The sequence below is a fragment of the Coffea arabica genome, chromosome 8c (assembly GCF_036785885.1).
Source record: "Coffea arabica cultivar ET-39 chromosome 8c, Coffea Arabica ET-39 HiFi, whole genome shotgun sequence".
NCBI classification, from domain to species: Eukaryota; Viridiplantae; Streptophyta; class Magnoliopsida; order Gentianales; family Rubiaceae; genus Coffea; species Coffea arabica.
Window position 1 is genome coordinate 30,611,962 of NC_092325.1, and position 12,037 is coordinate 30,623,998.

At 33.0% G+C, this 12,037-nt stretch overlaps 1 protein-coding gene across 1 annotated transcript; it reads right to left on the bottom strand.

Moving 5' to 3' along the window:
- Window positions 1-1,923: 1,923 nt before the first annotated feature.
- On the bottom strand, window positions 1,924-10,344 carry LOC113706541 (glutamate receptor 2.7-like). The gene is made up of 5 exons (XM_027228462.2): window positions 9,870-10,344; window positions 5,497-6,827; window positions 3,684-3,996; window positions 2,771-3,165; window positions 1,924-2,517 (listed from the first exon to the last, which is right to left on the bottom strand). Exons 1-5 carry the CDS (start codon window positions 10,141-10,143, stop codon window positions 2,089-2,091), a joined length of 2,742 nt encoding a protein of 913 aa, XP_027084263.2. The 5' UTR covers window positions 10,144-10,344; the 3' UTR covers window positions 1,924-2,088.
- Between the last annotated feature and the right edge of the window lie 1,693 nt (window positions 10,345-12,037).

The following is a 12,037-nucleotide window of genomic DNA, read 5'->3' on the forward strand; positions in this document are numbered from 1 at the left end:
ATGGACAAAATGCAAGTAAAAAGTGATAAAAACCTCATTTAATCACTTGAGAGCATTTTAAACTAATTATAGCCAAAATAATCAATTTTCTTCCTATAATATAGCCAAAGTGACTAAAAATAGCATAAAATGTCATTCAAAAATAGTGTAAATTAGTCAGTTATCAGCTATTAAGTAGTTCTGTCAACTCGTCGGGTATGGGTCAAAATTAAAAATTTCAGATTTGGACCCGTGATAATGTACCAATTTTAGACCCGACCCATCTATCCAATGGGTTTTGTGCTCATAGTCTCGGAATAGGATCTGACAGGTTCTAGGTCGAGTCCGGGTTTGCCCGATAAAAAATAAGGCTTGACAAAATTTGTGTATGAATTGACTTATGGAGCCATCAAGAATGACAATGCATCAACTTAACAACACCTCAAGCAGTTCTCTATGATATGAATTGGCTTACACAAACGTATTTATTGTAAAAGAATTATTATTGTATTTAGAAGTATTTATATTTTTTAATTATTAAACAAGTACGGGAAGGATACAGATCGGAATCCTATATTCTATATCCGACCTACTTTTTTGTTAGAGTAATCCTGAGAAAACATTTCAACCTCTTGAAATAGTTTCTTAGGGCAGTGCTAATAAGCACGACTCAAGCTACATTTTAATTAGCTTTAGTTAACATTGTTTTTTTTTTTGGCTATTTTTACTACAAATTATTAATTAAGATTGGTCTAAACACTCCACTCCCCATGAAGTTATTGTATGATAATCAATATGCTCATCCTATTGCATCAAATCCAATTTTTCATTAGAGACTAAGCACGTCAAAATTGATTGTTACTTTATTTGTGAAAAGATTCAGCAAAACTTAATTGCAACTAGTTATGTGAAAACTAAATAGCAATTAGATGACGTCTTCACTAAAATTTTGAGTGGTCTAATGATTGATTACATGTATAGCAAGATAGGCATGATTAACATAAATACTGTATCTTGCAGGGTAGTATTGTATAATATAGTAAGAATAAATATTCAAATTGTAATATTTGATTATAGGATCATATTATAGGAAAATACTACAATCCCTTTTGTGTACTGTACCTATCATTCTAATCCACTTGTATCTTGCCACATCATTCAGTGATTTAAACTCTTGAAATAATCTAAAGGTTGATAACTTTTATTTTATATCCAACGGCGAATTTAATCTTATCGATACAATACCAAAAAGGGACCATAGAACTCCCCCATATTATATTAGTTTGATTCAAGAATCTAGATAAGTTGATTTTAAATTGAAATTAATTAGGTTGATTTTAGGATCTAGATTAGTCTACACTTGTATATACATCGTATCTTTTGTACTCTTTATGACATGTAAGGAAAAGATTTTCCCTCCTTTTTAGTTTTCATGATTTTTCTCTCCTTTTTATAGTTCACCCTTTTAGATTTTTGGAACTGGAATTCTATTCTTCACTTTTAGTAATTCAACATTGACATTCTAAAGTCTTGATTCTTATTCAACTTCATTTTTTTTCTTTGTTAATTGTCTTTTTCTAGGAAAAAATAACTTTTATTGAAGGAAGCAGGAAGAAGTCACACACAGCTCAATACATAAGAACATAAACCAAACAAACAACTGTATCTTGCTAGATAAGATGAAATTATAGCTACCTATCCACAACTCAGCTAAAATAAGGAAAAGATGCCGAGGACTAGAATCTCTTTCTTAATTCACTTTTTAAACTTATGTTTGTTTTTTTATCAATATGTCTATCTAATAAAATCATTTAAGCCCGTGCCTACAAAAAAAGGAATGCAACTTTAGTTAATTGTTGACAAGCACTAAAAGGAACATAAAGCTTGTAATGAAACATAATATAATACATGATTTCCTAATGAAAACTACGTCTTTCCCTAGACTAGTAATCCAATGCTTTCCATATGCATTTATAGGTTGTATAGATATGATTACAACAAACGTAAAATAACAGTCCAGTTACCAAGTAATTGTATCAAAATTTATTTGAACTGAATGTACAACTTCTAGGATATGTCCCAATTTGCCTTTCAAATCAGTTATTTATCCTACATTTCTTCGTTGTCCTCGACACTGGCACTTCTTGACATGCTATTTTGTTGACTATGGTTAATTACAGAATCTTCCTTTTCTTTACAACTGCCCTCTATTTCTTCTGAACCATTGGATAGACTGATGGTAGGGATTGGATCAATGCGCTGACTTTTTCCTGAGCCAACAAACAAATTTCTATGCTCATAGAGTGATATAGAAGAAAATACAACTAGGGCTAGCATTGAAGCGGCTCCAACAATGAGGAATAGACCCCAAAAACTGTTCACATCAACCCGATTTGATGATGTGGTAGTTGTCAGATCTGGGCAAATATTTTGTTTTCCAAACCATCCTGTCTCAAATTTTGACATTTCTGGCTCTTCAGTGATGATCAAAATACCCCTAGAAACATCCGGCAAGAGAGGGGAACCTTTAGGGAAGACCTGCAAATAAAAAAATGTTGTCAATTTTCGTACAAATTCATTTTGCAATTTGTCTAGGTTATAATCGAGCCTAAACAATTTCGATCTCACTTATAATTGTAAGGTAGAAGCTTAGGTCAAGTCGCGTCTGTTCTGCATTAGCTACGTGGCTCAATCTAGTCCGCTAACAGAATAACTGTTTGTGATTTGACAATTGTATACACGCCGATTCAATTTATATTGAGTGGTAAAGTTGGGATAACCAGGGACTTACAAATCCAAATCCACCAGCCTTAAGTGTTGGTGCAACCATAGTATATTTTGAGCAATATTCTGCAACAAAGGGCTTCATATAGGGAAGTTCATCAAAGGCTGCAGCAATACGTCCATCTAAGAAAGCATTGTGCAAGTCATCCATGTTGTGATACATTATGAGGTTGGCCTCATTCAAATTCAAGTGTCTTAAGAGAGCCAATACAAAAGAACCTTTTGGATAGCCAACTTTTACCCCATTCTGTATGAGCTGATCTATACTTGTTAAGGTAGGCTCCAGTTGTGACACTGTCAGCATTGAAGTTAAACTAGCTGTGTAGCTTTGTGTTAGAATTAGAACCACGAAGCACCATATAATCACCACAAACCTTGCTAAGCCAGTCACCACTTTTTCTCCTGTAACAGATGTTTGCAAAAGCACACAAGAGAATGAAGTTTTTACTATCAAAGTAATCATTAGTTTCATCATAATTCAAGAAAAGAAGATTAAAAAAAAGAGAGACATATGTAACTTACTGAATGGACCATAATCAACAACTGCATTTTCCCTATCAATACCATTTGCAAAAAGTATGATGTTATATTTCGTGCCAATTTTTTGCTATGGTATGCACCCAAGGCGATTGTGTAAAAATAAAGTTATAGTAATGATGCAGGAAAATTACTATAATAATATATTCCAATCCATTAACTATACTTAACTAAGAAGTGTTATTCTAACTAATTAATTCTTCTCTTGAATTTTCATTTAACATTTTCTATTACCTAAGGACAATCAATTGATCACTTGGTTAAATCTCACTTCAAAATTTATTTTATGATTGATCTTTTTGTTTTCTGAAATTAATTGTAATCTAGAGTAACAAAGAGGGATACAATTGTGTTAACACGGAGAAGAAAGAGAAATTACGTACGTTGCGAAAAAACCATTGTTGAGAACGAAAACCATAGGCTTGTGCCTAGTTGTCGAGGAGGAGTTTGTCCAAATTCTTCATTTGATTTTCTTTCAAGAATCCAGATCACAAAGGCAAAGAAAATGAAGAAGCATACGCTCGTTAACCATAGATCCCAGGTCAATGGCTTCAAGAAAACCCAAGCAGTTTTTTGCTTCTTGTCTTTGACAGGAACAATCATTGTTACACCAGACTCGGTATATGGCAGGGTGAAATCCACATAGTTTGATCTATTTGCAATAATTGTAATATCTCCAACAACTGCATCAAAATTCTATTCACAAGAAATTATCAAAAAAAAAAATACAATCACAAGCTAATTAGTGCCGTTTTAAACCTTTTAATTTTTGGAATTTTGATAGTCTGCATCCTAAATTTTTAGTGGTCACCACTTAGTATTACATGAAGTTCTACTTTTTACCACTTTGAACCAAATGTCAGCTCAAAACTGATTGTTGAGTATATATTGAGATATTGAGCAGCATATTAGTTCAATATAACAACTGGTGAGGGTTGTACATTAAATGCAGCCTCACCCATTTTTGCACATTTGTTTTAGTTTGCTGCTACTTGAAGAATTACCAGTCAACCACTAATTGAGCTGCAATTTCAGAAATTAGAAGTTTAGATTAGAAATTGCCAATACTCCAGAGCTTGAGCTGCAAAATGCGATTAGCAGTAACAGCCAAGCAGCAATATTATTATGAATATAGTGGATATATGAAGGCATTTCAATATTATTATGAATATCTATTAATAATATGTGTATGTAGAGTAAAAATGAAGACCAAAGACCAAGTATTAAACTTAAGATCAAAGAAAAGGTACTTGAGCAATATTTGTCCTAACTGCTAAAAAAAAAAAAAAATTGTCCCTCCATCAAATTAGAATTTCAGAAGACCTTTATTGATATGTCTAGAATAGTGATAACTATTATTATTTTCTTTTTCCTTTTCTTTTTCATGGCTTAAAAAGAATATAGGCATATTTCAATTTCAATCAACATGTTCAATACACGTTCAAATCTCTCCTCTTCGTTTGCAATCCATAAATCACTTTCATGAGAGTCATTCCTAAAATCAACTTGTCCTACCTCATGTCTTAGGTAATTTAAACACAACAATATATCCTTGTTGATGTATATGAATATCAATAAGGACAAACTTTACAGCTATAAGCTCATATGGAGTCAGTGTCTTGGTTCGACTTGTCATAAGTATGAAATAGGTAATAAATCTGTAAACACCACATATATCCTTGTCAATAGACAAATCAATATATGGATCGAGTCTATCCTCTAGTTTGGAGATGTGGTTCACTCGTTCTTGACTGGTTGAGCCCTCCTTTAGTATAGATTAATTAGTGTAAAATTAGTACATATATCATTGTTTGAAAAAAGAAAATTATAGCCACTCCTGTTAATATGATCATCAATGTATAGATTAACTTCTGCTGTTTCATATTGCTTGGCAGCTTTTGCGATAGTTAGTATTACAACTATCCTTAACTTACTAAGTGTGAATTAATTACTTTCTTTACAACTCATAAATGTCGCTAGTCATAATGTCAATCCATTATAAGGTAAAAGCTGAGAAGGTCTTGATTTAGTGACTAAATTTGAAATTCCAGAAATTAGACTTTTTATATTCAAATTCCTCTTCCCTCTATCCCGCTTCTTAATCCTACCATTCTTCTGCTAGAAAAATAAATTACAGAAAAGATTATAAGTTGAGGATGCAGGCCATTTAATAAGAAAACGAAGGGTTTTACTTACCCCAAGGTAAACTTGGTAAATCATATCATCATAGCTTCCAGCGCTTTTGCCATCCGCATTCTCAAATGGAACGTAGTCATATGGAACATAGTAGGGTAGTGTTGCCATAACAGCATCAAAGATGTCTATGCTAAATCCCGAGACCTTTGACGTATTAGATTTCAGATCATTTATGACCCTTACAAATTTACTACTAATACCATCCTTTACCGGCACCCCTATTCTCAGTTTCTTCTCATTGGTTGGAATCACCCATCCTTTTGGAATACTTTTACTATCACCTGGCCACAAAATATCAAGACTGGCTGCTGAAGATGGAAGGATTGGATCACCACTCATACTTGTTAAGTTTCTCGGAATCCCATTTTCTGTTGTCCAAATTCCTATCACCTTCTTTTCTTTACCAACCACATTGATTATCTCAAATATGGATGTATCCAATTGCCTATTTTTAAAGTGGAAATCTCCAGAAATGCCAGTAAAGCTAGTGTCCACCAATGCATGTTGGAGGTCCTTCCCAACTGTTGAAACCGGTAAACTATCAAGATCCATTGAACCATTAGAGACATTGATTTTCTGGAATGAGAAATGTCTTGGTCCAATCTTCTCTACTGCCATTGCTAGTGCAATAGTTGCATCATATGCCCACAAACCGTAGATATTTAAGTCTTGAATGGAAGCCTCTTCTTGAGAGTTGTATCTCCATCTGTAAGAAAAAGCTTGCAGCCTTTTAGTTACACGAACATGAGGTTTTATTCCAATTACACCTTGCATTGATCTTGCAATTGCTGAATTCTCCAACCTCAAGAAATTAGTCATTCCATCCGTAGTGATCCAAACATATCCCTTACTCATCATTCCGATTTCTTTTGCTTTCATGAAAAGCCTTGAGCCGAGTGAGAATGGCATGTGAACGATGAAAATTCGAGTTTGCATAGTCATTAGCTTGTAAAGCTCTTTAAGGATTTCATCGTCGCTAGCTAATGGATGGATAACACTTCGGTAGGGAAGATTGGTGTTGATTTTTTCCAATGCATCATTAAGAAAAGGGATGATTCCTTCTCCAAATTCATTGTGAACATAAATAGGCACTGCTGCTTTCCATCCAAAGGCATGAATAAAAGCACTTATGGCTTGTACTTGAGACAAGTCATTCAGAGTAGCCCGAAAGAAAAACTCACTTCGAGTGTAGGAAAGTGAAGGGCTTGTTGCAGAAAATGAGATTATAGGTACTTGAGCAACATCTCCAAGATTGATAACAAAGTTTGCTTGCATAGATGTCATCGGCCCCAAAATAGATTGCACCTCCACATTTTTCAGTAGATCAAGTGCTGCATGCATATAAATTTTAAGTACATGTGTCAAGGATTATGTGTTGTGTTATTCCATAAAATACTCCACTCCACCTATAAAGATAGATTTACTTTCACTTTCACACAGATTAAAAAAATGTCAGTGTAGTTACTGCGATCATTTTCGTTTAGCATCTTCCTCATATGCTCTCACATTAATACTAATTTTAGTGTTGCATTTATTATTCTTAGAATGTTTCACCTATAGAATAGTATATGTATAGATAAAGGTGTATATATATATAAATATATATATATACATATATATTGTGCAAATAAAATGGTTCGAATTCGAGACTTCTTACTTACCCTCCCTCCACTGAAGCATCCAATCCATCCCACCTTCTCCCCAATAAAGATGTATATTAAATATGGGTATGGTAGTAAATTGATAAATTAACTATCCTTTTAAATAGGATATGGACTTATAACTTATCACAAAAAGAAAATGATCGTATATATCTTTAGTAACATATATATGTACTCATTTAATTAACGGGTACATGTAAATTATCACTATATTATTAATGTCTTAAATGCAGCCAATGTAATAAATATGTCAGCTTTCCAACCTACAAAAATTGAGCACGGAAAAAAAGCGCTAAAAGAGAGAAAATTTCGACAATCCTTAGTACACTGCGTCGGGATTGGAGCAGGAGCAATAGAGGTTGTTAGGATTGTATACAACTTGGCAAAATTTGGTGTACACTTTGAGACATGATTGTATTTATATATTGAATTAGTATATACAAATAAAATTTAAGTATATAAAAAAAAAAATTTAAACCCTTCCTTCCTACCTACGGGTGTGTTTGGATCCCTTGTTTTTGGGACTGTTTTTGAAAAACTGTTTTTCACATTTCAAATGCTACAGTAAATGTGTATTTCTAAAACAACTCCAAAAACACCATATCCAAACATTATATCAAAAACAACTACATATGTATATTTCAATTATGTATATCTTTCTCACCTTTAACTGTCTAGTCCAAAATTTAAATTCTGAACCTAATAACAAAGAGAACCTTACAAATCCTTCCCTAATCACTAGATTAACCCCAGTAATTATGTATACTCCCTCCATTTCAAAATGTTTGTCACATTTCGAGATTTCAACATTTTAAAAATAGTGACTTGATAGTGATATTATTAAAATTGTTTCCAAAGTTGCCCTCGAAAAGTCAAATTTTAAAATTTGAATTTAGTATAAGTCATAGATGAAGGTGTGGATAATATTAGTAAAAGAAATCAAAAGTAACTTTGATTTTGGTAAGATGATAAACATTTTACAACATTTTAAAATAAAAAAAATAAAACTTTCCATGGAATAGAGGAAGTATATAACAAGTTAGATTAGTGTAAACCCAATCATATATAAAATACTCCTTCTTTCCTAATATTAGAGTCATTTTTTGGAAATCTAACTTTCTACGATGACATAGTGATCATGATGTTTAGATGAGGTAGTATTGGTAAATTTACATATGTATTCTTTGAATTCAAAATATTTTCTTGTTAATTTGTATATTAAAATTTTAAAAAATTACTTTTTCAAATGATAAGATTGAAAAGTATATATTAAATTTGAAATAATAACTATTATTTTAAGACATTTATAGAGTGAAAACATAACATTAACACTCAAACAGAGAAAGTACAACAATTATAAAATCGTACAAAAATCTAAACCTTACCTGCACCTAGTCTGCTAAGGCTACTCAAACTGCCGTCAATTGGACAACTTAATTATTAAAGCCTATCATCTAAGTGAATCAAATGCTTTAAAAACTTTGTTCGGTAAACGGTTCATGGCCCACCTGAACCACTCAACCACGCAAATATCAGCGATGATGTCTGCCAAGTGGGATTAGATGATATATTCCCTGCGTATCATTCATTTAGTTATATTTTTTATTTTGAAATGTCTCAAAATAATTATTATATTAAAAAAGTTAAAATAATTTTTATACTCTTTTTTTAATATAATTTTTTTAATCATATATTTAAATTTAAAATTTAAATTTGAGGGATAAAATTATAAAAAAAAAGCACAAACATCACTATCAAATCACTATTCTTAAAAAGTTAGATTCTCTAAATATAATCAAATGAATGGGACAGAGGGAGTATATAGAAGTTGAAATTTGACAAAAAAAAGTGGGATTAGATGACGTCATCCCTATCAAAATGGTGATGTGGTTATTGTACGGACACATGTTTTGCTATGGTCTTGTAGGCTGTGATCTATACAAGTATTTCTCCAAACGTATACAGTATACTCACTGCTTAATTCATTCACCCGCACTGTTTATAATGTTTCAGAAAATCAACTATTTTACTTTTAGAGTAGTTGATCACAGAAAAAATACAACCTAGGACGAGTTGTAGCCTACCTCCCAAACCACGGGAAGAAGGTATCAGATCACTGTAGTTCTAGACCCCTTCTGATAAAACACAATTCCCGTAATTGAAGCTAGTAAAGTAATCTGGTAGAAAGGGCCCACGTACCCATCTTCTTTCCCAGTTTCCCCCGATTGCTGGGGACCTCAGTCTTCTTCGTACTTGGAACGTAGATTTGCCCAGTTCCCGAGAAAGGGCACAATAATAACTTCAGAATCCAGGGAGATCCCACTTTTATCATTCAAAGGCTCTTCTTAGCAGTTCAAGGGATGTATTCCTTAGCTTGCGTTCATCTTTAAAATTTTCTTAAAATTTCACCGACACGTGCAAAGATACTCATTTAATCTGGTGATGTTTTAATTCTTTCTGAATTCTCTCTCGGCTCATTTGAGCCTATTCTTTCCTCTTAGTATAGGATAAAAATAGGAGTAGAGTAAAAAAGAAAAAATTATAATGTTTTAGAAGATAAGTTAGTTCCACCAGTAACTCTTAAAAATAAACACACACACACACAGTCCAACTGTCCAAGAGACGAAGACAATTGAATCTGAACCTGTAGCATCAGCACAAGTGGAAAGCAAGATAAAACACACACAAATCAAGGAATAGAGAGAATTGAACCTGCAGCAGCAGCACCAACTACAGTTCCTTTGGAGTCCCTTCTGTTCAGAACAAGCCTTGTTTTGTAGGAGGAACCATGAGAAGCATACAGGTCTGACAAGGCCATCGAGATGCATTTCATCCCCATCTTACCAATCTCTGTATGCGCATCAAGAACCACTCCAACATTCACTGGAATGGTTATATGCTCAGCAGCTTCTTTTGCAAAGCATACTTGAAAACAAAGCAAAAGGGCAATTGAAAGAACACCTATCAAAGTATCCATTCTTCTCATTTTTTTACCTCGTTAGTTTGATCATATAAATGAACATTTTCTCTATGACTACACAAGTTCATGTGTAAAGAATGGCATATGAATACAAGGTGCTAAGAGTATTCAAAAGGGTTTAAACTTGACTAAAATGCGAATGATGCAACGACTTCAAACCCAAAACGTGTGACATTACTTGGTCTGGTATGGGATGTCTTTCTTGACTCTGTCTCGATGAATTTACAATGGTTTTGTGGAACTATGCATACTAAAGAAATTTAAGCCACGAAATTAATATCTGACCTAAAATTTTGTCCTTTCTGTATGAGATCAAGAACCCATCCTATTTATCCAACGATGCTCAGTTGTTCTTATCTGTCATATGTCTATTTATATATGCCTCTCCTTCTAAATTATCGTGTCATTGTCACGCATGATCCAAAACTTTGGGACTCTTGATTGGTGACTCCTAATCTCTAACCTGGGGAGGTAAATCTAGAAGACTACAGAGTGCAAGATTTGTAAGTTTATTTTGTTCCAAGTGGGTTGTTAAGAAATTTTAAGTTTGTTTTGTTTCTCATCTCAAAGACCATAAAGAGTTCAATTTTCAACTTGGCCCGCTGAGGTTTGTTTTCATACTCTTGACTCCGTGCGTGTATAGACTCAAGGAGTCAACTCGAAGAAGAGACGACTTTCCTTCGTTTTTCTTACGAATGACTCGGAAGACTTTGCAGAAGAATTCGTCTATTGTAGGAAGCGCGGTGAATAGTTGACACGTTATTAATGCAGGGGAACATGCGGACCAAATTGAACAGAGAAGACCCGCTAGCGTCATTGGATACTAAGCATGAAAAAAAAAGTTAAGAAATAAGTTTTTAACAAAAAGTTCCTCTAAGTCAAAAGTTCTAACCTCATGTTATGCAGCACATTATATTCCATTCTTAGTTCCTCTAAGTGAACTTTTTGCTCAGTTTTATAGAAAGCCAAATAACCAATTAAAAGGAGTCCCTTCACTAATTACATAACAAAAAATAAATTTAAGGATTGTTTCAAAAGATGGCTCAAATTTTGTTACGAAGAACTATCTTGAAATTTTTATCTACTGGGTAATGGTGGCGTTTAACTTCTTTTGTCATTTAATTTGTTAAATGGAATCTCTTCACAAACTACTTAACAAAAAATGAACTTCGAGCACCAAAAAAGGATGTCTTCAAAACATAGTTCAAATTTTCTTATAAAGAATTACCTTAAATTTTTTACGTAATCGGTAATGGTGATATTTAAGTTCTTTTGTCATTTAATTTGTTAGAAATCATATAGGGGCAATCTAAAATATTCATTAAATTTGTTATGTTTACATTACCAATTGTTACTAAAACATACATTCTATGCGTGGCTTACGTGATTTTTTAAACCTTAGGAGATGTGGCTGTATTTGTTATAAACATCAGAGAAGGTTTATCAAATTATTCCAAAAATTAAAAAAGGAATGCAACAATGAAACAAATGGTTACTGATGGCTGAGGGGATAATCAAACAAATACAATGAAATACTGCAAGTGGGCAATTGTACTATAAAAGAGGGTAAAATACAAAAAAAAAAAAAAAAAAATCCCTTGTAGTTAAGTTGACCTATAGAAAAATCCCTTATAGTTTCAAATCATACATTCTGGACCATCGTGGTTTGAACTAGCAATGAAAATCACCAAAAGTAACGGAAGCAGATGAAATGACACAATTACCTTAATATATATATATATATATATATATATATATATATATATATATATATAAAAGCAAAAAATCCCTTTAACAACCGCCTTGATTAAGCAAACCTATGGAAAAACCTCCTGTGATTAAACCAACTTGTAGAAAAGCCCCCTATGGTCATCAATAGCGACTACCACTCTTCACTTTC